Consider the following 27,766-nt stretch of genomic DNA (forward strand, 5'->3'; position numbering starts at 1 on the left):
AAGAATAAAACACCTAAGAGTAAACTTACCCCAAGAGCTGAAAACTATAAAACATTGATGGAAGAAACTGAGGACAACAGAAAGAAATGGAAAGACATTCCATATCATGGATTGGAGGAACATATTGTTGAAATGTCTGTAGTACCCAAAGCCATCTACAGATTTAATGCATTCCCTATCAAAATATCAGCAACATTTTTTATAGAACTAGAAAAAACAATCCTAAAATTTGTAGGGAATCCTAAATTACAGAACTAGAAAAAGCAATCCTAAATTTTTACAGAACTAGAAAAAAAATCCTAAAATATCCAAAACAATCTTAAAAAAAAAAAAAAACTGAAGGTATCACAATTCCAGACTTCAAGATATATTACAAAGCTATAGTAATCAAAACAGTATGTATGGTACTGGCAAAAAAAAAAAAAAGAAAAATAGACACATCAATAAAATAGAACAGAAAGACCATTAATAAACCCACAATTACATAACCAGATAATCTTCCACAAAGCAGGTAAGAATGTCCAGTGGGAAAAAGACAGTCTCATCAACAAATGGTGTTGGGAAAACTGGACAGCCACATGCGAAAGAATGAAACTGGGCCACGTCCTTATACCATACACAAAAATAATCCCCCAAATAGAATAAGAATCTAAGCATCAGACCTGAAACTATAAAAATCCTAGAAGATAATACAGGCTTTAATTTCTCTGACATCAGTCAAAGCAACTTCTTTCTAGATATGTCTCCTGAGGCAAGAGAAACAAAAGCAAAAAATAAAGTCTTGGGACTAGATCAAAATGAAAAGCTTCTGCACAGCAGAAGAAACAACCAACAAAACTAAAAGACAACCTATGGGAGATGGTATGTGCAAATGACCTATCTGATAAAGGGTTAGTATCCAAAATACATGAAGAACTTATACAACTTAACACCAAAAAATGAATAAATAATCAAGTAAAAAATGGGAAGAAGAAATGAACTGACATTTTTCCAAGAAGACACACAGATGACCAACAGACACATGAAAAGATGTTCAACATCACTCATCTTCAGGGCAAGGCAAATCAAAACCACAATGAGATATCACCTCACACCCATCAGAATCATTAAGATTAAAAACTCAAGAAACAAGTGCTGGCGAGGACACGGAGAAAGAGGATCCTTAGGGCCCTGTTGGTGGGAATGCAAACTGGTGCAGCCACTGTGGAAGACAGTCTGGAGGTTTCTCAAAAAATTAAAAAAAGGGGATGCCTGGGTGGCTCAGTTGGTTAAGCAGATGCCTTCAGCTCAGGTCATGATCCCAGCTTCCTGGGATCGAGTCCCACATCGGACTCCTTGCCCGGCGGGGAGCCTGCTTCTCCCTCTGTCTCTGCCTGCCACTCTGTCTGCCTGTGCTCACTCTCTCTCTCTGACAAATAAATAAAATCTTTAAAAAAAAATTAAAAATAGAACTACCTTATGACCCAGTCATCACACTGCTGAGGACCCAAAGAAGATGGAAACACTAATTCAAAAGGATACATGCATCTCCATATTTATTGCAGTGTTCTTTACAGCAGCCGTATTATGGAAGCAGCCCAAGTATCCATCGGTAGATGGTGTGGTCTGCATACACAATGCAGTATTTATTCAGCCACAGGAAAAAAAAGAAAGCTTGCTGTTGGCGACAACATGGATGGAGCAAAAGAGTATGACACTCAGCAAAAGAAGCCAGAGAAAGACAAATACCACACGATTTCACTCATACGGAATTTAAGGAACAGAACAAGTGAACAAAGGGGTAAAAAAGAGACAAACCAAAGAACAGACTCTTAACTACAGAGAACAAACTGGTGGTTACCAGAGCGGAGGTGTGGGGGGGGCAGGGGGGATATGTGAAATAGGTGAAGGGGATTAAGAGTACAGTTATCTTGGGGTGCCTGGGTGGCTCAGTGGGTTGAGCCACTGCCTTCGGCTCAGGTCATGATCTCAGGGTCCTGGGATCGAGTCCCGCGTCGGGCTCTCTGCTCAGCAGGGGGCCTGCTTCCCTTCCTCTCTCTCTGCCTGCCTCTCTGCCTACTTGTGATCTCTCTCTGTCAAATAAATAAATAAAATCTTTTAAAAAAAAGAGTACAGTTATCTTGAGCTCTGAGTAATGGATAGAATTGTTAAATCACTGCGTTATCTGAAACTAACACAACACTGCGTGTTAATGACACAGGAATTAAAAAATAAATTTAAAAGTAAAAAATAAAAAGTATGATAAAAATTTACTCCTAAAAAACTAAGTTTAACATGAAAGACTAATAGTGCACTGAACAAAGGTATTTATTTCTAATTCTTGTCTTATTTTTACCTCAGAGTAGTGTTGCTTAAAGGTCAAGTGTGTGTGTGTGTGTGTGTGTGAGAGAGAGAGAGAGAGACAGAAAGCACGTGCATCCCATTGCTTTGTTGTCTGACCTTTTCAGCATTTTAGCTCCAGGCCAGTCGTGGGGCAACACTGGGCGTCTTGTGAGGATTATATATAGCAAAATGTCACCAGCAACCAAAGACATTCTGTCCCCCTCCCAAACCAAATACTTGAAATTCACACCCTGGAAAAAAAAATCCACAGTAAATTTTGGCTCAGCAAGAATAGCATTAGGTTTGTGCACAGTGGGGTTTTTTTTTTTTTTTTCAGTTTTTTCCACTGTATAGAAGCAGGGGGGCTGGATGATGGGTCTGGAGAGACAGCGAGCCCCTCTCCTCACTCCAAATAGCCCTTGCTCTGTGACTGTGAAGGAGAATTGTTGCCAAGAGGACATGTGTGTTCCGCACGTCACAAAAATTACCCCAGTTTTCATGCTCACAAGAGCCCACGGCAGTTGCCCAGGCAGACATGACTGTGCCCAATGACAGATGGAAAACTGAGGCAGAATTGAGGAGTGAAGTGACAAGTGTCAGACCACTCGGAGCCAGGTCAGGCACACAACCTGCTGACCCATGCCCAGCACTGTTAGTACTTGACCATGGAAGTCACAGTCTCTTCATGTCTGCCCCTGTCACATGAACCTACCTCCAGTCCTCCCTGCAACAGCTTCAACTCACTAAGATTCTGGAAGGACCGTGGAAGGATAAAGTATTTCCCTGCCGCTGGATTTCTATCGTGCAGGGTAAGCCAGGCACAAAATTAGGAGGTTGAAAAAGAAGCTTCTGTGCTAATTCAGTACTACGCACCCCTCATAACCACCAGCCTCATTGGAAGCATGCCCCCAGTAGCACAGGGAGCCCCCCAGCTGCATGCCCCAGTTGGCGGGAGGCATAAATCTTTCCAGGCCCCACATTAGTCCTAAGCCTCTGGTTCACACCAGGTGGGGAGCAGCAGACCCCTTCTCTCTATCCCTGGCCCGAGCACTCCTGGCTGATAAATCAGAGCACTTTTTCTCAATGAACGTGAACTCAGATACTGTTAGACACAAATGGATCGATGTATGTATGTCTATGTATAAGGTAATTTCTAATAATTTGTGCCATGCTTGTTTCCAATAAAAGGCACGAAACTCTCACAATGAGGATCAAGAGCAAGAATGGAGTCGGGGGACGGGTGTGTGCGGAAGGGCAAGCTGAGGTTGCCCACAGCACAGGAGCAGAAAACCAAGTGCTCAGCAGTCTCACAGCAACAGCAGGAAGAATGGGTTATGGATACAGTGGCTTTGTAGGAAATACGGACTTTTCCCTGACCCTGAAGTCTAAGAGTCAACTGTAGGATAGATTTTGTTATTAAGTTGCTATCAAGCAGCTTAATAGGCAAGGCCTTCACCCACAAAGGCAGGATTTCTCAGAACTTCTGGATGGTCAGACTCCAATCTGGAGGTGGTCATGACCACAAAATGAATACGTGTATCACAGTATACCACTGTACAGCTTAAATAGATGATTGTTACTTGTCAATTCTACCACAATAAAGGTGGAGGGAATTAAGGTACATTCCCGAGCCCTGCCCCAAACTCCCTGAGTGAGAAGCTCTGGTAGATGATCCTGGGCTCTGCACTTCGAATAAGGTCATGAACTGATTCAAGTGTCCCTACAAGTTGGCCAACACCCCTATGAAAGGGTGGGGAGATGACAGTGGCTTCATGTAGTGGCCTTTGCCAGCCTTCCTGCATCTGAGCAAGGACACAATGCCTGAACCCAGCAGAGCCTCTAGTGGAGGAGCTCCAGGTCTCAGACCCGAAGAAACACCTGCAGGCTGCAGAGCTCTCCAGGCCCCAGTGGTTGGGAAGTTGGGGTCTCTGCATGCACTTGGGTGGGAGTGATGGGAGTGATCTTGCTCCTGGGATTTCAGATGGCTGCAGGCCCCCAGAAGCGCAGGCCCCATTTCAGTCTTTCCATCAGCCGCCAAGATCTGCCATCCATAGCCCATGCTAGCCCCAGCCTACATTAGAGTCAGGGATAGGGTCTCAGAGGACCACCAGGCCTGGTGTTCCTGCTCTCTCCCATCCCGATCCTCATCCATAATGGGGCAGGTAGAGTTCAGGGGTCCAGGAGCCAGCCAGATGGCAAAGAACCCCAGTCCAGGAGCGATGCCAGCCCCACTAGCTCTTGTCCAGTGCCTGCTCACTCCCCAGGGCAGGTGGGATCTGCCAGGGACTGGCTGTGGGGAGGCAATCACGAATTCTTCCCTTTCCCCGCCCACAGGTTTGGAATAAATTGCCTCATCCAGTTCGAGGACTTTGCCAATGCCAACGCCTTCCGTCTGCTCCACAAATACCGCAACAAGTACTGCATGTTCAACGATGACATCCAAGGTAAGGCTCACCCCGCCTCACAAAGTCACTGAGGACTAAGGCCTCCCCAACAGGCCGCCCTGGGTGCCAGAGTGGGGGCACTCCCCCCCGCTCACCTGCTGCCAGCCATTGGGGAAGAAAGAGCCTTCGTGTTGGGGTCAGCTCCCACTTGGCTAATTCTTAGCTCTCTGACTATGGAAAAGTCCCTTAACTTTGCTGGGCCTCAGTTTCCTCACCAACAAGTGATAGAATTACTGCTTCAGAGGAAAGTCAGAATTACGTGATTCCCTAACTGAGAGAAAGACTCCCCAAGGCTGCCATTTTCTAGCCAGTTGAACTTGGGCTAATCACATCTCTGAGCTGTAGTTGTATCGTCTAGTCATTGGGAATGGTAAGAACTGTTTTGGAAGATTATTATGAAAATTTTAAGAGCTATATAGAGCTATAGAATTTCAAATTCCATACATTTCAATGTATAGAAGGTACTGGTACGTAGGACTCATGAGACCACAGCATCAGTCCCCATAACAATGGCCTTTCCCAGCCACAGTAACTCACCTTTGGATTTCCCGAACTTTAAGTCTAAGCCCTTCAGGGAATCACAAGAGTCCCTTCTCCTAGCTTGGCTGGCATACATGCTACTCAGAATGATAACTATGAAAGACATTGACACCAGGGCACCAGGGCACTCCAGAAGCCAAAGAGAAGCATCTTCTAGTTCAGGGTCCACCGGCTTACCTGTTCTATGGCCCAAAATATCTGAAGGCACTTGCTTCTTGCTTGGAGATGCCAATATGTGAACCTGGAGGGGCCAGGGGCGGCGGGGGAGGGGGGACTCACACATCATCTCTCCTGATCCAGACCCTCTCAGTAAGAACTTTGGGAAATCTTCTCAGTATTTTTTAAGTTTTGGAGAAACTTCAGGATGTACAGATTATTATTTAACAAATGATGTTTGGCAGCAAAATCTTTCAAAAACAAAGATGTATGTCAGAACAAGAATAAGTTGGTGGGGGACAGGTGTTGGTCCTTGGGAATAAAAGATTGGCCAACACTTCCTTTTTGCAGATGAGACCCAAAAAGGTCACACCTTTTCATCACATCAGTTAGGTTTACATCCAGGAGAATTCAAACCCACATAGTAATAGCTAAGGTTTAGAGCTGAATATTTGTTGTACATCCAGCACTGTTCTAAGCACTTTACACCTTTAATCCTATGAGATTTTATCATCTCTGTCTCAGGGATGAAAAAAACTGAGGCACAGAGAAAACAAGTAGCTTACATAGAAAGTGTAGTGTTGAAATTTGGACTCTAAACTGTAAGTTCATAATCACTCGCCACACTGTTCTGAGACCTTACACTATTACAGAACCAAAGGCCTCTTCCTTTCCTGTGACCCACATTAAGAGCTAAAGAAATGTGATAAATGGCGCTTTTTTTATCGGTCATAAATTTTCAAGAGGCAGGATAGTACAGTTAAGCATATTATTAGACAATTAAGATCAAAATATATGACTTCAGCACTTGGAAGTGTGGGTAGCCAGAGAGGGGAGGGTAGCCGTTAGGGAAGCTGACCCATGGCAACCCCTGCCCGCCCAGGGGATGCTGTCCCCCCAGATGTCTGGGCCTGGGCCAGGCCCTGGCCGCCAGCCCAGCCTCACCCAGAAAGTGGGGTGCTCTGCATGGACAGAGCAGCCCACTCACTCCCTACCCACCTGCCCGGCACCTCCCTGTTAGCCCAGGGGGCAGGGGTGGGACAACGGCCCTCAAGGAAACAACTGCCGGCTGGCCCCTGACCGATTCCCCCCCGTGGCCCTCACTCGTGTGTCAGCAGTAGGACAGCCATCCCCCTGGGCTCACGAGGCTGCTGAGGTCAGAAGGGGGAAGTGGAAAACAATTCAGCGGGGGTGGCACACCTGGTGCACTCCAGATGTGTTCAGTCACGTGTGTACATCCTCACAAACACGGGCACAGGCACACTTCCAGGCCCTGCCACCCCTCTGCCTCCACTGCCCCCACCGCTGCCAGAGAGCCCCACTAGGATGGAACTAGGGCTGTTCGCTCCCCAGTCACAAGCACATTTGCATTCCCCCACCCCCGCCCCAGAAGCATAAGCCCCCCCCCTTACACCCACACCAACCTCTCTGACCTCTGACCCACCCTTCCTGTTACTCCTCTGACCTCCTTCCCTGTCTGTTCTCTCTCCACATGGAAGTTCTGCTCCTCAGACCTTCCCCATCGTCATCCCCCAAGGAACCCCTGCTTGGCGTCCACCACCACCTTCGGCCTTTGCTCCCACAGTCTGATGTGGGTCCCCACCGGGAGCTCCTGAGGTACCCCGGAGCACCCCAAACACCCACACGGAACCGTCTGTCTCCCCAGGAGACAATAAGCTGCCCGAGGAAGAGACCACGTCCCTCGTTCTCATTCCCCGGTTCCCAGCACAGTGTCCGGCCCGTCGGAGCTGCTTCGTAAGGAGCTGGAGAGAGAGTGAGCCAATGCCGTCTACACCCACACGGACCTCCTCAGAAGCCCACCCCCAGCTCCAGGTGGCGGGTCGAGCTCAGACACCTGCCCCTGCAGCCTCTCTTTGTCCAGGTCCCCATGCACGCTCAGAGGCAGACATAACTTCACGTGTGCACCTTCACGCACGCACACACGCACGCACACACACGTGTAGCATTTTTAATTAAATCAGTTCACCGGTTTTGTTTCCTGTCTATAGCCAGGTTCAGCAGACTGCCTTTTGCTCCCAGGCAAGCCAGGTGGGAAAGTTTTCCGGGCCCCACAGCAGACCGCAGAGGAGTTTCCCATTCTTTTCTCAGATATTATAGAGTGAAGTCATGAATCTAAAATGCGTAGCAAAAACTAACAAATAGTTCCAGAATGTCAGGACCCCTGTAATATCAAGTCTTTGATCAGGACAGCCTGACCGTTAGGTACGACCGCGTAAGTGACAACTGTAAACAGACGGGCAGAGGAGCACGCCCCCCACTCCACTCTGCCCCGGACCTTCCTTCAAGAAGAGACTCGTCCCACCTGCTGGCAGAGCTTTCAGCTGCATCAGGCAGAAAGTCTCAGCCAGAGAGAGCCGCCTCGCCCACGGTCCTGACTGCCACAGATGCCCTCACATAGGGATGAGGGAATAGAAAAGCCCAACCATTGTGGCCTACTGCAGGACAGTGCGGAGGGGACATCTGAACTCCAGAGCTCCCCACGGGGTCAGCTGAGGCTTTAAGGACTACTACAGCCCCGCTTCTCCTCTGCCCCATCCTGCTCCCCCCAGCCCCTTCCAGAGGTGCTGATCCCAAGGGCATTTCTTGGTAACCTCCAGAACACTCCATATGGCTCAGAATCTGCTTCCCAGGGAGCCCAACCTATGCAAAGTGATAACATTTTGCATGCACACAGGACTTTGGATGTGAAAAGTGTTTTTCGTCCACAGTATCTCACAACTTCCTCAGAATAGCTCCTCTCCCTTCAGGGAGGAAGACATTGCTGTCTCATGTCACTGAAGACACTGAAGTTCAAGGATTACCTTACACATAGCCAGAGAGGCACAAGGTGGGACTAGGACCTAGTTATTCCGACTCGGCTTCTCCATCTGTCTCCATGACACTGGGCTGTCTGTTCCCCCATGGGCATGGGGGGGGGCAGCAAGTCTTCTTGCTAAGGATTAAATTCCAGATGCCATAGAAGTGGGGCTGTCCCTGATCCCCAGCAGCCTGCTGCTCCCATCTTCCCCACCCCTTCCTCCAACTCCCCCAGTTTACAGACCAGAGAGGAGGCCCAGAGAGCGGAAGGGGCTTGTCGCCATCACCGGCTGGTTACTGACGGGTTTGGGACCAGAGGCCTATGATGTGTGTTCTCAGTGCTAAGTGTGCAATTAGGAGATGGGCGAGGGATTCCAGGACTCGTGGGACAACACGGACGAGTAAGCTCATGCTAGGATCGGCCCCTGTTACCTCCAAATACAAAGTGAAGAGAAGTGAGACCTAAAGCCATATGGCCATGCTCAAAAATAGAGAAGGAACATCCAGTGCAGAATTGAAGAGGGTTGAGAGAGAGGAGGAGGGAGGGAAAAAAAGAGGGAGGCATGACAGGGGCAAACAGACAAGAGGAACAAATTGCATGTGGTTGCTGGGGCCAGGCCCAGCCCACCCCAGCAGGACTCATTGTCAGACTCTGCCCAGAACCCCACATGTGGTAGGGACTGGAACCCGGCTGCCCACGTGAAAATGAGACTGGGGGGACGCCTGGGTGGCTCAGTTGGTTAAGCAGCTGCCTTCAGCTCAGGTCATGATCCCAGCGTCCTCGGATTGAGTCCCGCATCGGGCTCCTTGCTCCGCAGGGAGCCTGCTTCTCCCTCTGACTCTGCCTGCCACTCTGTCTGCCTGTGCTCGCTCTCGCTCGCTCCCTCTCTGATATATATATATATATATATATATATATATATATATTCCTTGTTCTACCAAGGAAGATCTGACTGAAGGCTTCAGGATCCCACCAGATGCACTCTGAGAGGGCAGAGCATACCAGGGGCTGACCAGGAGCTCTAGCACCTAATCTGGATGGTGTCCTGGCCAGTGCTGCTGTCCCACACGCTGGGCTTCCCTGACCCCACAGAGCTGTCTGCAGGGCAGGACCTCAGGAGCCCAAGGGCTGGAAGGGTCAGGCACTCCCCAGGGCTGCCAGCAGACTCCTCTGCCCCCACCCCGGTTGACTCAGAAAGCCTCTGCCACCCCAGGCTGGTTCTGTGAGCCAAGCTGCTCAGGCACTGACCTGTGGCCGGCAGTGTCTGCAGGCATTTTGGAAAAGGCAGGGGCTCAGGGGACTTGTTTCATCTGGGCCCAGAGAAGCATTCCATCTTAGGGGAGGGGAGAGAGACCCAGAAGGGGACCAGCAACAGCAATGGTCATGCTGGGGGACAGGCCAGCTGTATCCTTCCCCAGGAGCCAGATGCAGGATGCTGCTGGCCTAGTGACCTTGGCCCTCCAGCCCCCGCTACGCGCTGTGCACACCGTGTGCGCAGGGCCAGGAAAGTCGAGCTGGCTTGTCTGTTCCCCAGCATCCGCCCACCCCGCCAGCCTGCCCTGGACCTGCACTGCGGCCGAGTCCGACCACATCCCCGGGGCCAGAGGGCCGTCAGGCTGCCTGTGGTAGGTCAGACCGCTGTCACTCTTCCACGCTTTCAAGTTTTATTTAATTTGTGTGCCAGAGCGCTTAACACTCAGACCTTGGCTTGAGGCAAGCCGGGGTCTGCATCCCCATTTTTCTGCTTTCTGCTTTGACCAAGTGGCTTAAATCCTCACAGCCTTCTTCTCTTTATCTGCAAAATGGACATAACAGTATGAACAGCCAGGATGGACAGAATGAACAGGATGCTTTTTACAAAGTCAGCATCTCTTCTGGGTGGCTGGAGCCTACATGATTCACTGTGCGGTGCTTCCATCGTGACCACTGTTTGCGGGCCCAGGGTGCTCGAAGGACAGCAGTGACCTGTAGACAGGGACAGGCATGTAACAGTGCTCAGCACGAGAATGAAGACCCGGGGTGCAGAGTAGGCTCCTACAGAGGTGAGAGATGGGGGAAGGGTTGAGAGCCAAACACAGAGCGGCTCTGCAGGGGTGAGGAGAGAGAGCGACAGCGCAGGAGGGGGCAGACCTGAGAAGAGAGGCAGAGCCTTTAGCCGCTCGCCACGCATCCCCTCTTCTTCCAGACCATTGACTTCTCCCTCTTCTCTGAATTTTCGCCAACTCTGATTCCGAACGGGCTGGACCCTCTGCCTAGAATTCTCTTCTGTTCTTGGCTAACTTCTGTGTCTCCTTAAAGGCTCAAGCCTCACCCCCTCCAGGGTCCCACCTCCAGGGTCAGGCTTGTCCCACAGGGGTCTGGCTGACCGCCCCTTTCCCCAGAGCCCAGGGCTCACCCACTATGCAAAATGCCTCCATGTTCCCCAGAGCCCAGACGACATGATACCAAAGGGGCAGATGAGGAGGAATAGGTAAGCTCTGGAGACTTTTTCCCGCCAGTTTCTCCTGTTTACAAGATACCAGGAGCTATTTCTGGCTCGTAGGGGTCCGCTGTCCCCTCCCTCACACCATCACCGCACACAGAGAGCAGCAGTTTCTGCCCTTTCCCATCTCTCTCCCTCGCAGTGAGGCCTCCCCTGGCCTTCTCAACCTTCTCTCCAGAGCCTTTTTTTCCCCCCATGAAGCCCTATGCTCTGTGGCTGTTCCTCCCTTACTGGGCTGTCTCTTGCCCTGAGGTTCCTGTAGGTCTCTTGCCTCTGATCCTGGCTCCTTGGGGGCCTCCCATTACCCTGCTGCATTAGGTAAAACCCCAAAGCAGCCAAGAAGATGGTAATTATTCCCTCTGGTTCTTCCCAAATTGTGTCAGAAGAGGTCTACCCCATCATCTGCACAGGCCAGGAACGGCCTTCTGTAGAGTCCAGAAAATCTCTTCATAACACAGAAATAGGGCTGCAGTGGTCTGGAAGGTCTTTGCTTGGTATCCAATTAAAGGAACTTGAATTTTCTGAACATATGTGCTGTTAACTACCTACAAACGGACAGTTTTATTTATCCTTCTAGCCTCAAGGCCTAGCACAGTGAAGGCCCAGAACAGGCCCCCAGGACACAAATGAATGATGAACGAACGAACGAATGAATGAATGGTATGAACAAATGCATGCCAGCAGCTAGCTGCTGTGGGAAGGCAGAAGCAGGCCTGGCCTTGCAGGGGACAATGCCCATCCCCCTCATGGTCCCCAGCCTCCGAAGCCACCACAAGTAGACCCTGACCACGCCTAACTCCCCATCTGAGATAGCAACCTTGCCTCATGCGAGAAACGGCTCATTCTTCCCTTTTTCTCCACAATCTGTTGTCCAGCATAGAAGTTCCTATAACTTGGTCAAATGTGACTGCTAGAAACTACATTTTCGGCTTGGCCTTCTGTGCTATTTTTTCAGCATACCACCTCTAATACTCCATTTGCAGGAAATGTAATTATGGAAAGCTCGCTCTGAAAAGGAAAACTTGTTTTTCTTTCATGGTGAATAGGAAACAACCAGTCACACTTTGGGTGGCCTGTGGCACTCATGGGCACAAGCCAGGTTCAGCAACATCCCTGGACCCCTGGGCCTCTCCAGGTGGTTACCTCCAGAAAGCTAAACAGCTTCCTTCCTCTCTACTTTTTTTTTTTTTAAGATTTTATTTATTTATTTGACAGAGATCACAAGTAGGCAGAGAGGCAGGCAGGGAGGGGGAAGCAGGCTCCCTGCTGAGCAGAGAACCCAACGCAGGGCTCTGTCCCAGGACCCTGAGATCATGACCTGAGCTGAAGGCAGAGATTTAACCCACTGAGCCACCCAGGCACCCCTCCTCTCCACTTTTAAATCCCTGACGCATTACCCAAGAACTGCCCAAAATGAAAGTTCACGATGGAGATTCCTCAATTTGCCAAACATTAAAAGATGGGGCTCGAGAACTGCTGTTTTTCCTCTTGGGCTCTGGTCTGGAACTAAGGTAACTTGCCACCTCATAGGATGGCCCCAGAGGAGGAGCCCAGGAAGGAGAGCAGGAGAGTGGGGCTCCAGGAGCCAAGTGCAGAGAGAGTTTCCCAAAAGGAAAATGAGCGGCGGTATCCAGTGCAGCTGAGAGGTCAAGGGAAGCAGCAGCTGAGGACTGAGGGCTGAATTTGGCCACGTGGTGGGACAAATGACCTTGTCAAGAGGTGGGGACAGTTGCTTGATTGGAATGGATTTCAGGGAGACAGAAAAAAAGAAATAGAGGCAACAAATATATTCAGTTCTTTATAAGTAAGAAATAGGGTGGGACTATGCAGAGTCAACAGAAAGTCTTTTAAAGGTGGAAACTTCATGACTTATTTGTATGCTGATGGCAGTGATCCAGGGGAGGAGAAATTGAGGATGCAAAAAAAAAAAAAAGGAAAAAAAATTACAAGACGAATTCCTTGTGCAGGCAAAACGGACAGGATCTAGCCCACACCTGGAGGTGGTTGAGCTAGGAGCAGGTGGTAACAGGAAGAAAAGCAAAATGTATAGACATGGAGGCAGAGGGTTTCTAGGCTTAGTGGTGGGGGATTCAGAAGTTCTCTCCTGCTTGCTTCTGTCTTCTTTGAACCTCACTTTCCACTTTTGAAAGGAGAAAAAAAAAAGCGGGGGCTCATAACACCTGCCTGGTAGAGTTGTTGTAAAGATTAAATGACACAGCTTTGCTTAGACGCAGCTAAGCACTCGCGTAGCCCAGGCACACTCGTAGCCCAGAGTCAAGGTCACGGTGTGTGATCAATAAATGGCAGTTGCCCTCGCATCCTTTCATGGAAATATTCCATTCTTCCCTATCAGATTTCCCATTGTTTTGTGTTCTCCACCCCTTCCATCCCACCGACTGCCTAAGTTCTCTTCCTTCTACCTCCACTGCCCCCACCCCCTAGTTGTCCCTGAGGAAAGCCCCTCCCGCCCCTCCTGCAGCCTTCCAGTCCAGAGTCAGGAGAGGCTGGCAGAGCTTCAGAGACCCTGAAGGGGTAGAAGTAGCACCCGGCCACCCCTGCCCTGCTTTGCTTCCAGCTGGGTGACTGGCAGGGGCTTGTTTCCTCCTCTGTGCGGTTGTTGGAGGTCATGCTCTCCGGTCCCCATCCAGCACTGAATTTCTGCAGGTAAGCCCAGTTGTTCAGCTTGTAGGTTCTAACACAAGTTACGTTGCGTCTGAGAAGGAAAGGACCCAACACGTATGGGGTGTCTACGGGAGTCTCTCTGCTGGAATGTCTTTGGCGCCATCTGGTGGCGGATGTCTTGCACATCTCCTTTCAGGAGGCAGAAGATGAGCAGAAAACCCCCACTCTCCAGGGGAAGGGACCTAGGACTTCACCTAGAGAAGCTGTCTAGTTCGGTGCACCTCGGGTTTAAACGGGCATATAAATCATCTGCAGACCTTCGGAAATACAGACTGACTCAGAAGAACTAAAATGAAAGTGACTCTTGAGAGCCAGAGAAGAGGATGGGTGGAGGTGTTTACGTCAAGACAGAAACGGGAGTAGCTGACATAAGACTAAGAAAATCATAGCCAAGGGTATTTAGGAATTTGGAGGAGGGTCATACCATGCGATTCTCACTACCTATGTAAGCGATTTAAATAATGACTTCATTGCTCTTTGATGCTTTCTTAGCTGTCAGCTTGGTGTTCCTTTTGAGTGCAGTACAGGGCTGGGCCTGGCCAAGATACAGCCCCATTTATTCGGATTAGATAAAAATTAGACCTGGGAAAAGAAGGGGAGGTTAGGGATGCCTGGCCAGGGAAAACAGAGCGTCTGGCAGAGGAGATCCTGTGCACTGAGTCTTAAGGAATAAATAAGGAACTGCAGAAGGTCCTACAGATGGTAAACATCACAGGCATAGCACGGAAGCGTAAAAAGACATGACCTGTTAGGGAATGATCGCGAACATGCCTGGTACATCGAGTACATGGGGAGGCAGGAGGCAAAGGCAGGCTGATGCTGACGATATACTTTTCTATACAGGAACTAACAAAAAGCGTATCGTGAACAACTTCTTTAATAGTTGCCATCACACTTGCAATCAGTTGATACTGATTAGACTTTCTTTACAAAGTTATACTTCCAGCTAATACTTTCTTTACAAAGCAGGAATGAACCTCTTTTGTTACCAAGGGTGTCCTTGGTACCTCAGAGTCTGGTACATAATTGATGCTTAATAAATAAGTGAAGACAATGAGTTCCACACAATGACCTCTGACTACTGATTATGTTACAGTTATTGGTGCCCAAGCCCTGGAGAACAGGGAGTTCCCTGAAGGCAGGGACCATGTGTGATTCACCTTCCCTAGTGCCTAGCATGGTGCCCATCACCTGGTAGACCCTCTGTGCATGCACTGTGAGCTCCTTGGGGACCCTCAGAAGGGTGTTAGGAAAGCTCCCAGCCATCATCAGTCCAGGCTGTGGGACCCAGTGTCCTCCAGGCCATTCCTGTGTGAAGGCTGGAGAGCCTGCACCCTATCTTCTGTGTCCCTACCTCGGGGTCCTGCCTTCTGATGCCATTGTGATGAACATGCATTTATTAGGCTCCAGCTGTTTGCTGCATCCCCTGTCTTAGCCCAACACATGCCCTCTAAGCCAGGTACACATCCAGCCCATATTCTGGAAGAAGGCCCTTCCCCAGAGCTACAAAATGCAAATGCCTTTGATAACTGGAAAGAGAAAACAGAAAACTCACTCATATTTGCACTCTGCCATCTTGAGTATTTGGTTGTCCCTTCCAGATTCCATGTGTGTGTTTCATTGCAAACAGAATCATGATATGTAGACCTTTTAAGGTTCTCTTCCTTCCAGCTAACTCAATGAAGCATGGTCTAATGGTTAAAAGCACAAGACCTAGAACCTGATTCCCTGGGATTCCCTTCAAATGTTCACTCTGATAATGTGATCTTGGATGACTCGGCAAACTACTCTGCACTTCATTTTCCCAGGGTGTAAAACGAGGATGATAATAGTTAGGATTAAATAACTAAACATCTTTGCAGTTAGACATGTAAAGCACTTGGAACAGTATCTGACATTAGTTACAAACTTAATAGCATTTTTCTCTTGTCATATCATCTACATATGATCATTCTTAATGGTGCAGTATATTCTGAGTGTCCGCACTAGCTAATTTACTGAACTGTTACTCATTTGTTAAATGTTTAAGTTATTTCCAGTCATTCTGTATTATAAATAACACAGTCATAAATATCTGAGGACATGCATTGTGGATTTTTCCATACATAGCTTCCCAGAAGTAGAACTAGGAGGTTAAAGGGCACAAGCATTTTATGCCTTTGGTCTATATTGGGAAATAGCTTCCCAAAAAAGGTCGTAGCATTTTAAAATCCAACTTATGCTGCAACTTTTTACTATTCACCACTCCCTCACCAGGCTTAGAGGACATCAAATTCTTTGATTTGTGCAACTTTAACAGCCCATAAGCAGTCCCACTATAACTTCCTTTTCTTTGACTGTCACGGAGGCTAATGGTGCCCATGTGATTATTGTGAACTCTATCAGTAAATGTCTCCACCAGTTGCTTTAACAGAGAAGACTTAATACAAAATATTGCTTACTATGTATTTTAAAAATGAAAAGCCCTAAGCACTTGTTCTCAGTCCTGAGGCTAGGGCACAGAGAGAAGACCGGGAGGCAACCAGTTAGTGTTGGTGTCTCCGAGGTGTGTGCTACAAGGCTAGTTCTGCAAGTGATAGACAAACTGCAAACTGAATTCAGGGGCTGCTTCTGGAATATTCTGTTGCTGTAGAAGTAGAAAACCAAGGCTGTGGGGTTTCCAAATTTAGAAAATGAAAATGCAACATGTCTACTTAAATTTGAATTTCACAGAAATGATGAATAACTTTTTAGAACATTTGTACTAATACTGCATGGGAGGTAGCCTAAAAAAGCTATTTATTGTTTATCAAAAATTCAAAGTCTAGCATCCTACATTTTATCTGTCAATCTCACACGGCAAGGATGATGCTGGATAAAGCATCTGCCCCCCTCACCTAGCCTTTCCATCACACTGTGGTGCCCATTATTGGCAGAGCCCAGCATAGAGCCAGTTGGCAAAGCTCAGAAGTGGTTTGCAGACAAAGCCAAGTGAAGGGTGGGTTTGAAACTAAGAAACAATTACCCGATAATTGCCATAGTCCATCCTTCAACCATTCAGCCTCCATACACACGGTTCTATACCCTGGTACTTCCAGACAACAACAAAAACAACTCTAACAAAATGCCTAATAAAATACATCTTTCCAAAAAATGAAAATATTCTCACCTTCTCCCCAAAATGGGAGGGACAAAGTCTCTACAGTCATTTTATTCGTCTCTGGAAAAGAGTCACACTACCCATCTCTAGGCAGGATTAACTGTCCTTTAAACGCAGTCACAATCACATTTGAAAATTCTGTCTCCTAAAGACTAAACTATAGAAGTAACCTCCAACAATACTTATATAAACATATAAGAAGAAGGAGAAGGGAGACTAAATTAGCTTATACCATTACATAAATCACATCATCATCATCAAGGCAGAAACTATGCCAAGCTGCTATAGTCCTTGTTTCTGTCATCAGTCATGAGCCCATAGTCAATGCTTCTGCATTTCTTGCTCAACCTCCCATCCCATGTTTTCCTGTCCTCAGGACCATGGTTGGCCAGGGTTCTTTACTGGGGTGACCAAACCTTTCTTTCTGAAGAATGTGAATCCTCAGTGGTCCTGCCTCTCTGGTTGCCATAGCAATCACTACTATCTGCTAGTGAGCTTGCAAGTACTAGGACATGCCCCAGAGACTCTAGATCCCCTGGGCTTTGATCTAGATCCTCCTGCCCTCAGTTGCCCCTCAGTCATCAGGTAGTCTGATAACAGCCCGTCAAGTAGCCCCATCTTTCTTTGTCCACGGTTTTGTGGCAAAAAGAGAACCAATTGACAAGGTGGCAATCTCAACTCTGTTTGGTAGAACCACGTTGTGAACTCTTATAGAAGCGCTTGTCTCTGGGGAACCAACACCTCCAATCCAGAGAGCATCCATTAAAGAGACCGGAAGCAAAATTTCTGCAAATGAGTTATTAGGTGAAATGATGAAAGGAACCACTTCCACTTCTACCCCTTGATTTCCAGACCCAAGTATTCTGGCTGTAGGAGAAAGGGTACAATATACTGTTTGCTAAGTCAAATCCTGTATTGCCCTCTATAAGACAGAACTTCACCAGCTTCATGGAGTGTCACCTCACCGGAGTCTTAAGGAAGTCTTCAGTAGCCCATTCTACAGATCTATTCGGCCAGCTGCTCCTGGGTGGCCAAGTACATGTCAAGACCACTGAATTCCATGGGCATAAGCCTGTTGCTTCACTTCTGTTACTGTGAAATGAATTCCTTCATTAGAGCCTTATTGTCTGGTATCTATCAGGATGATGACAGGGCATCCCTAGACCCCAGACATCCCCAGACTGTGGCACTGGCAGAGTCTTATATACAGGGGAAGAAAACGTATATCCAGGGTATTTGTTTATTCCAGGGAGGAGAAATCTCTTTCCTGTCTATAATGGGAAGAGTCCAAGGCAATCATGCTGCCCAGTAAGTGGTCCCCAGAGAATGGTGCCATACCAGTAGCTCCGTGTTCACCTCTGCCATTGACAGGTTAGTCACTGAGCAGTAGCAATAGTGGGTCAGCCTTGGTGACAGGGCATCCATCCATAGCTTCCATCCTTGCCACCATGACTACTTTGTACAGAAACTCACTGTGTAATCCCTAGGTGGCTGGAGAAAGACGCTAAGATATACAGGACATGCTAATTTGCCTGCATGATCGAGGGAATCTATTTCATCATGCCCTTTGGTGAACTTTCCTATGTGGCACAAATATGTTCACAATCTATACTGATCCCCCCTTCCCCAGATTTCCTCATCAACAAGCTTACTATTCTGTTCTTTCTAAGTCCCTGACCATCAGCCAAACCATTAGCAACGGCCCATGTATCAGTGTAGACTGTAGACCTTACCATCTCTTAGACCAAAATGCACCACCAAATTTACCACTTCAAGTCCTACCCATCAGGAATATTTTTCTTGCTCTCACTCTTCAGGGCTACCTTTTGCTGGGGCTGTGCAGCTGCAACCATAAACTTCCCATTGATGCCAGTGTATCATGAAGAGTAATTGGTAAACCAAGCCCAAGCTACTTTCTCCTTGGTCATAAGGAATCCCTAGTGAGGCCCTAGGTGTGCATTGAAGGATAAGAAATCATGCTTCAGCAGAAGGTGTCAAATGAGTCTGAGCCACCTGCTCATGAGACTTACTTGTACCTTCCAAATGGGCTCAAGCCACTGATGATGGCTGCTGCTGGGCACACCCACCTCATGGCTTGGTGGGTAAGACAGCTTAGATCACAGGGTCACTTCATGTCTCATGGCTAGTTGGTGGCCTCAAATTAATTTGCTTTTTATCTATTTATCCCTTAAATTATTCTGTGAGGCCCACATTTCTTTTCAGCTTCTATTATATTTGTCCTTATCGTTTCGTTTATGAATGCTGGAGGAAGCAGCCGCTGACTATCTGATCCTCCCTCCCAGGGTCCAGTCACAATCCAGGAGCTGTCTGTCCAAGAACAGGCACCTACAAACAGGGCGTATACTTGCTCCCAAACCTGCATGCCTGCAGCCCTGACCTTCAGAAGGGCTAAGGAGAGGTGCTTGTTCTGCCGCACATTCCAGGCGTGGGGGACTCTGCCAATGGTCTTCTCTCAGGGTGGGGAGCCAGTGGCCAGAGACTGATCTTGGGGCACTCTGTTGCAGGCACGGCCTCTGTCGCTGTGGCAGGGATCCTAGCTGCTCTGCGAATCACCAAGAACAAGCTCTCCAATCACGTGTTCGTTTTTCAAGGTGCAGGTGAGGTAGGTGCCATCAGGAGAACAAGGATGGGTGGAGAAGCATGAAGGAAGGGAGGTGCTCAGGGGTTCAGAGAAGAGGAAGCAGCCAAGGTATACTGTGTTAAGTGCAGCTGCCTGGGCACCAACATTTGGGTGTCCCAAGGACTCCTGGGCCTCCTAGAAGAAGGGGGGGAGGTGCAGAGAAGAGAGGAACTTGGTAAAGCTTCTGACAAATGCTGAGCAGCTGTTTGCCTTGTGTCTGAACATCCACTGTACGATCCCTCCCAGGCAGCCATGGGTATTGCCCACCTCCTTGTCATGGCCCTAGAGAAAGAAGGCGTACCCAAGGCAGAGGCCACAAAGAAGATCTGGATGGTGGACTCCAAGGGGCTCATTGTCAAGGTACGGTCAGTCTAGAAACCTAGAGTTTTCCTGACACCTACAGCCACTGGAACTGGACTGTAAGAGTTCTCCAAGGGAGAAAGTTCTCAGACAAAACACAGTACAACAGGGGGGTAATGTTCTACCCTCCAAAGCAGAAGATACATCCCAAAGTAGCTTTAACTACTCTGTCCAAAAGCTTTAATATGTGGGCAACTGCGTGTATGCATGCCCCTTCCTGCCTTGGACTAACCTCCAACCTCAGTAAATCATAGTTTTCCAAAAGTAACACGCTCTTGCCTATCCACATCCTTGCATATTTTGTTTCTCTGCCTGAAATGCCTTTCTCTTTTGCCAAACACCCACTCTCAACCCACAGCCCCATCTGTTTCCTCCTTGTCTTCTGTTACCTCCTCCAAGAGGCTTTCTCTGAGCATCTAGGTCTCAGTCCACTTCCTACATTTACGCTCATGTAGCCGTCCCCCACCATACGCTGTACTTGCCACACTGTAAGGCAGTTGCCCTTTTAATTGTCTCTCTCCCCACTAGGCTTTGTAGTCTTCGTATCAATGCCTGGCGTGTGATGAGTCTGTAATGATGTTTGAGGTATGAGTGCAAGAATGAATAAGAAACCATCTAACTTCAGACTGGACTACAGAGAGGGGCATGTTTAGATGGCCTCCAAACTTAGAACTTCACGGACAGCTCCACGTTTTAGTGCCCCAAATTCCACTAACAGAGAATGTCAGTGAGAGACTTTTTAAAAAGATGACAGAGATAGGAATGGGGGAAGTCCAGGGGGCTCTCAACCAAGAATAGAAGAGACCCTCAGCAGAAACTGACCTTCTGTTGTCTCATCTGGAGCTAGATCACCACTAGAAGGAATTCCTCCTCACACCCCAGGTCATTCCAGTGCACAAGGCGTCGCAGGAAGAAGATGCCAGAGGCTGCCACACTTCCCTCTTGCCACCTTTCAACATTATTTTGTTTATCCCATTAAGCTGACCCCTACTTAAGTCGCTCTCAAAGCTGATGTCTTCACTCTGATTCTCATGAGAACAGCTGACCCAAAGGAGTCATCAGAACACCTGTACCATTTGCCAGCCTGTCAACCCCTGACTCCTATTTGAAGGAATGAAAGGATCCTGAGCTTGTTGCAAAAGCCAGCTGTGGCAAGCCTGTCCTAGGGCTTAGCTTATTATTATGCACAGGGCGGTCCATGGCTCTTGTAAAGTACATTCAGATTAGATTTCTGATCCTGATGGCTCAGGCCCCCATCCCTCAACTGGCCCTGGGTGCTGGCTGCCTTGAGGCCAAAGGTCTTGGTCACGCTCGGGCATTTCATGGGAGCCTTTCGGCCCTGGCCCGGGAACCATGACCCTAAAAGTGCAAAGCAAGGCTTTATGGATTCTCCATGTGTGGTTTGAGCTAAAGAAACCCCACACACAACCCCACACTGTGACACAAGCACACATTACAATCCTTAGTTCCCCTGCAAGTTTTCCCACATCTGATCAAGAGCGTGATCGACAAGGCTTCTGAGAGCTCAGACCAAAGCACAGGGCTCTCAGGGAATGTTCTCGGGATCTCCCGAGGCACCCATGTGTTCTCACTGCCAGGCATCATGTTCTCCTTTCCCTGCAGGGGAGGAGCCACCTGAACCACGAGAAGGAGATGTTTGCCCAGGACCATCCTGAAGTGAGCAGCCTGGAGGAGGTGGTGAGGCTGGTGAAACCCACGGCCATCATAGGTAGGAGGAGGCAGGAGGCCCACCGGCCCGCCTAGCTAACCCTCTTCACTTGCAGGTAGAAGCTAAGGCTCAGCCTGACTCAGCAGGCACAAGGAATCGATGGAAGCCACCCTCTCCCCCAGACCCCATGGCCACAGCAGTCCCACCATCTTCCCCTGAGGGACGACTCTATAAAAATCATAGAACTAAGGCACCAAGTTCAGGCTTAGTGACGCAGAATTCTACAGGGCAGTGGAAAAGCACAGGGCTGGTCTGAGAGGAAGGGAGCACTGCTGTCCCGAACAGGGGACCCTGGCATCTCTCCCTGTGTTGGGAGAGCCACGTACTCTACAGGACTTTGCCCAGGACCAGGCAGGGACCTGAAAGGACCAGTGTTCCCTCAGGGATGAACAGGAGGTCTTGCCTAGCTCAAACAAGAAGACCCTTTTCTCTTTGGCTTCCTGCATCCATCCCTATGGTGAATGCTACCTCCAAGATTCCTGAGTCTTCCATATTGCACCAAGAGGAGTGGGGTGTATATAAAGAGTAGGCCGCCCTACTACCCCCCTTTTCCCTGTAGGTGTTGCTGCCATCGCAGGAGCCTTCACGGAGCAGATTCTGAGGGACATGGCCTCCTTCCACGAGCGCCCTATCATCTTTGCCCTGAGCAACCCCACCAGCAAGGCCGAGTGCACAGCTGAGAAGTGCTACCGGGTCACTGAGGTCAGCGGGGAGTCCTTCCTTCCCCAGGCTGAGAGGACATAGTAACAATAATTATGAGTAACCCTATGAGGGTGAAGAAAAATCCCCACTTTCCTGATGAGTAAACTGAGGTTCAAAATGATGAAAAAAAATTGCCTGAGGTCACATTGCTGCTAAGGAGTGGAGCTGACCCTCAAACCCAGGTCTGGCTCCAAAGCCCAGGCTCTCACCATCATGTCATACTGCTCAAGGGTCCTCTAGAGACACAGAGCTTTGACCAGAACCTGAGGCATTCATAGACTTTAGGTCACCTGCACTCTTGTTGTGTCCTGGGTTAGCCCTCTCGGGAGGTCAGGTTAAAAACCTCTACCTTTCAGTGATTTCTTGGCTGCCAGGTAACTCAGTGAGAGCTAAGCTTTCTGGTCAAAGGAACAAGTGTGCTTCCAGCACCTGCTGTGTGCTTGTGCTGAGCACGTGGGAGAGAATGAAGAAGGGTAGGCCACCATTACTGCCTGAAACCCATCTCCAGGCTCCATCTCTGCTTTTTCTTCCTGCCTCCAGGGCCGAGGGATCTTTGCCAGCGGAAGTCCTTTTAAGAGCGTGACTCTGGAAGATGGCAGGACCTTCATTCCTGGGCAAGGAAACAATGCCTATGTGTTCCCAGGAGTGGCTCTGGGAGTCATTGCTGGTGGCGTTCGGCACATCCCAGACGAGATCTTCCTCCTGACGGCAGAGGTAGCCCCATCCCTGCTCCCTCACGTGCGTGCTCCCAGTCAGGTCTGTGATCTCTCCCAGGTGCTATGCTGGCCCCCAGAGATTCCTTCTCTCATCTCCTCTACCCTCCTGCCCCTCACTCCAGCAGTAGATCCTCAAGATGCGTGACCCTCAAGTTTCTCTCAAGATCCCCTCGAGGCTTAAACATCTCTCAGAACACATACATTTTTAAGGGAAATTAAGGAATAGTCCATGGCAGGAGGCGCTGGCAGTGCAGGAACGTCTGTCCGTCTGCTCCTCACCTCCCAGCAGTGTCCACATGCACGCCCAGAACAGAGGCGAGGCCACCAGAGCCATCACAAACGGGGCTCATGGACCATGACCAGCAGCGGAGTCTTCTGACCATTGACCTTGGCCACGTTACCGGGGGAACTTATTGCAGAATAAGGCCCACCAGGGCAACTTTCTGTAAGAAAGGGATGGGCCGCAAAAGCCTGGTTTGTCTGCTCGGAGGACCAGGATCTGGAGCACAGATACAGGGTTGCTTCTGCTCTGGGTACCTTCCTAGAAACACTGTCAAAATGAGTCTTTGCTGGAAGTGAGGAAAACAAGGAAAGAATTCATTAAGAATGACAGCTCATGTTCCTAATGTCAGCTGTGAATCCTACCAGCCACAGTGGCGTACATCCACCCCGTGGTTACTAAACGACAAGCACTTGACATCTATCTTCTCTCTGAGGAAACTACAGAAATGTCTCTTCAGGGAGGGTAAACTAATCAAAACTATAAACACACACTAAATATATTTATCCCCAGGGAGCTTCAAAGGCTCTGTGATTTCTGACACGTTCTCATTTCCCCCTCCCCGTGGCACTGGTGAGAGCCCCAGGCCAGCAGGACACGGAACGGCTCCCACGCAGCCTTAGCCAGCTCCTTTTCTAGAAGCCCTGCAAGGAACCATCTCATGCTCTAAGTTCCTTCTTCCTGCTTCTTGGTCTTTGAGCACTGGCTCCACAAGGCAGCAAGTGATGTCTCCTGAAGGTTTGTCAGCCTCCCCCAGGCCGTGTGTACACTGGCTATGCCTTTGTGCCACAAGCATCTGCCCATCTCGTGTGACCCTCCTGTGTCTTTCTTCTTATTGCTCTGTCAGTGGTGGTGCCCCCGTGGCCATGGGTGGAGCTGTGCGAATCCCCCCATCCGATGGGAGGAGTCATTTCCTGCTTGGAATGAGCCTTAAAGCAAACTCCCCTGTGGCGCAGAAAGACGGCTGCTCCAGCCTTCCTCTGTAACCCCAAGAGACATCGACACCCTCACCCCCTAGAGCTTGGGGCGTTGGTCAGCGCCGTCATTTCATGAACGGTGTCAGGAACCTCTCCTCAATCCACATGTTAATCTCTTGCTGCGATCGGGACAAGATCCCTCCCTCCTAGGAGCTGACAGTCTGGTCTTTAAAGGGCTGGCAAGTTACATTTCTGAAAGGGGTTCTTAAAAGTTTAAGACAATTAAAGTTGAACCTGATTTTCCTATGGAAAAAAATGATGTAACTTTTAGGAGAATTCTATATCTCATTCCACCTTGACAACTCTCTAAACCAGATACAGTGATCATCCCGATGGGATACCCAGGAAAGTAAGGCACAGAGAGTCTAATCCGTGCCCCAGGTCACCGGGCGCGTGAGCAACAGCACCAGGAGGGCCCCAGAGGATTTCCTCCGAGCTGCAGCAGCGCCTCTCCAGTGCCCAGCGTCTGAGAAGGGACGGCCAGCCACCAGCCCGCTCTTCAGTCCGCAGGAGGACTCCTCCAGATGCAGATCTCGCCGTGGACATCCTGCTTCCCTCTGATCCCATCTTCCATACCTCCCCCAAGAAAATCCTTGAAAACCCAGAGCAGTTCATCTCTCTCCTCATTTTAGACATATGAATGGCTCCTCAATGCTTACAGGGTAAAACCCAAACTCCTTCATACGGTTTCCATCTAAGGCATGTCATCACCAGGCCCTCCTTTCCTCTCCAGCCTTCAGCCTCGCCCTCCCAATGTTGTTCTTACAATCTAGAACTCGTGCTCCCTCCTGCTGCCTCTCTCCAAGAAATTGCATGTTCTGTTGCCGCTCCCTTTTCGAGTAATTCGTCTTCTGTCCCATCTCCTGGGAAGCTTTCCTGTACATGGCCGACCAGGCCCTGCCTTCCTCTGTGCCTACGTGCACCCTCTGCTTGCACTCACTTCTGTGTTATAACTGTTGTACCGGTTAGTCATTGTCCGCTGCCTCCAGACTACAGGAGGAGAAAGGCTTCTCTGCCACAGACCCTCAGCAACGAGTGCAGAGCCCGGCATATCCTAGGGCTCAGTTAGTGTTTGACTGAATGAGCGGAAAAGAGAGATAGGAGCAGGGAAATGAGGCGGAAGAGGAGGAAGCCCACGGCCCTGAGGTCAGCCAGACTCTGAGGCAAGACCAGCTGCTTTGGCTCATCCCATTCTGGGATACAGTTTTCAGAGAGCACCACGGCTCTTCCCAGCTTTAACTCTGACACAAGATGACTGGGTGGGAGTGGATTCAGAGCCGGCACATAACAGAGGCTGTTCCGCAAGGCTGGCTGAGCTCCAGCGTCTAAGGCTGGAGGAGACGACTTGAGGCGGAGAACTGGGCCTCAGAGACCGGCTCTGAACCGGGGAAGGTGTGGGAGGTGCTGTTCCCAGGATGCTGGCATTTGCTGTCACTCACTGCGGAAGAAGGCTTTGCTCAGGACTGGAAGGGCGAGCAGCAGGACCTCTGCATACAGGGAAACAAGATGGCCTAGGTGGGCACCCACGATGTTACTAAGCACGGGGGAGAGGCTGGAACTCGGGGAGGGTCTCAGCGATCTCTATGCAATAGGCTGAACCAGCCATGGGGAGATCCTAGAGTCTGCTTCACAAGTCTCAAGTGTATTCGTCCCAGTCTTTGTGAATCTCCTTTAGAATGTAGGGTCCATGTAGTTTAATCTCTCAGCCGATCTCACAGTACAGAAAGGATGTGTCCTTGCTTAGAAGCCCAAGCATGGGGGCGCCTGCGTGGCTCAGCTGGTTAAGCATCTGACCCTTGATTTCCGCTCAGGTCATGATCTCAGGGTCGTGAGATGTGGCCCCATATTGGGCTCCACACTGCGCCATGGAGCCTACTTAAGATTCTCTCTCTCCTGCTCCCTTTGCCCCTCACCCTCTCTCTAAAATAATAAATAAATCTTTAAAAAATAATAAAAGTCCAAGCATTAAACTCCCTGGGGCCTTGAGGGGGCAGAGACTACAATGGGAACTGCACTGGTTGGCCACCTCTGAGGGGTGAGGGGAGTCTCTGGGGTAATGGTTTGGGTTTGTTCTGGGAAGATGGAAACTCGGCTTACTCCTCTTGGTTCTCTCTCCCCAGCAAATTGCCCAAGAGGTCTCCGAGCAGCATCTGTCACAGGGGAGACTGTACCCCCCACTCAGCACCATCCGAGACGTGTCTCTGAGAATCGCCATCAAAGTAAGGAGCATCCTACCGCCAGTGATATGGCCAGCGCAGATCGACAACTTCTGCTCGCTGGAAGTTTAAGGGAGCTAAGGAGAGGGCAGCCGTAGTGGCGTCCTGAGCTCCCATGCCAACTCTGGCCAAGAAATGCCTGCCTGCAGCTCGAGCCCCACCCCCACCCCCACTCAGGCCAGTTCTGGAAAAGCTCCTGGATTTCCCCTCAAACACCAGGCAAAAAGGTCAACAAAGTCCACAGTCTTGTGGACCAGAATGTGGGTGGAATTTTTTAAAACTGAATCACAATTGCCCATTTATACAGAAAGGCCAATTTTCATGGCATCATGAAAAGAGCTCTGGGAATCCCTTCACGTTCCTGAGCCTCAGTTTCTTCCTTTTCCAAAGAGGATGGTAATTCCTCTCTGAGTTCTGAAGACTAAAGAGGACAGCGAGAAAGCTCCACACTCATTGTAGAGTAAACGCTTATTCTTCCCCCTTTTCTTAGAATGCCTGGGCCATACGATGATCAGGTTCCTGGAATAGTCCAAGGAAAAATGTCTTCCTAGAGACCTTGCAGAGATGGTAGATTTTCAGAGAATCAGAACACAGTGCAAGCAAGACTGGCCCAACATGGATAACTGTTGAATAAGGGTTGCGTTAGGGTTTATTATACTATCATTTTGATTAGTATATGTATTTGACATTTTCTGTAAGTTTTAAAAGTAATTTCAGAAGATGCATTGCACAACCGCACATGCTCCCCATGAGCTGTCCATCGTAGGCTCTAGAGTCAGCCGTGAAGACTAATAGTCCAGCTCACGGCCCCAGCTCCTCACTGTCCATTCCTTCCTTTTGGGGATGTAGAGACTAATGCTCTTCTGAAACCAAATCTGATACCCAGAGAACAGTGTCTAGGCTCTTCTCCCAATTCAACCCACATGGGGGGGGGTGGATATCAGGTACTGGACACCTGATGTGGCCTGTTGCCTAATTTTATCCTCACACTACTCCAGAGAAAGGTCTCATAACTCCCACTTTAGAGATGAGGAAACTGAGGCTCAGCAAGGATAATGTCACCACCGAGAACCCACAGGCAGTTGGAAGCAGGCGCAGACTTGAGTCCGAGGCCTCTTGAATGCAGCCTAGTGTTTATTCACTGCATCACAGCTCCCTACCCGGGTGGAAAGCTCCAAATCCCTCCTAGCTGGTGGCTTCAAGGACAACAGTTTATGGTTGCTCAGGGGCGGTTACCCTTCCACAGGCTCCCAAGTACCCTTTAGGCAACTTTTAGGCAGGTTCCTCCTTAGTTCCATTTCCTCAGCCTGTATGTTTTTCCTTAGGTCCTCGACTTCGCGTACAAACACAACCTAGCTTCCTACTACCCGGAGCCCGAGGACAAGGAGGCTTTTGTAAGATCCCTGGTCTACACTCCAGACTATGACTCCTTCACACTGGACAGCTACACATGGCCTAAGGAAGCCATGAATGTTCAAACAGTCTGATGCGGTCTCAGAGGCTGTGTGAGTCTGGAACAAGCCCAGAGTAACGACGACAATATAAATGGGTTCTAAAATGGC

At 49.2% G+C, this 27,766-nt stretch overlaps 1 protein-coding gene across 1 annotated transcript in view; it reads left to right on the forward strand.

Moving 5' to 3' along the window:
• The window catches only part of ME3 (malic enzyme 3), a 219,064-nt gene extending 191,298 nt beyond the window's left edge, over positions 1-27,766 (forward strand). The window contains exons 7-14 of the mRNA XM_044258358.1: positions 4,657-4,766; positions 19,109-19,206; positions 19,471-19,584; positions 21,208-21,313; positions 21,873-22,015; positions 22,556-22,729; positions 26,109-26,207; positions 27,530-27,766. Of these exons, the coding sequence (XP_044114293.1) occupies positions 4,657-4,766; positions 19,109-19,206; positions 19,471-19,584; positions 21,208-21,313; positions 21,873-22,015; positions 22,556-22,729; positions 26,109-26,207; positions 27,530-27,691 (1,006 nt within the window). The 3' untranslated portion in view covers positions 27,692-27,766. The remainder of the gene's footprint in view (positions 1-4,656; positions 4,767-19,108; positions 19,207-19,470; positions 19,585-21,207; positions 21,314-21,872; positions 22,016-22,555; positions 22,730-26,108; positions 26,208-27,529) is intronic.

This window comes from Neovison vison, chromosome 7 (assembly GCF_020171115.1).
Source record: "Neovison vison isolate M4711 chromosome 7, ASM_NN_V1, whole genome shotgun sequence".
In the NCBI taxonomy this organism is placed as follows: domain Eukaryota; kingdom Metazoa; phylum Chordata; class Mammalia; order Carnivora; family Mustelidae; genus Neogale; species Neogale vison.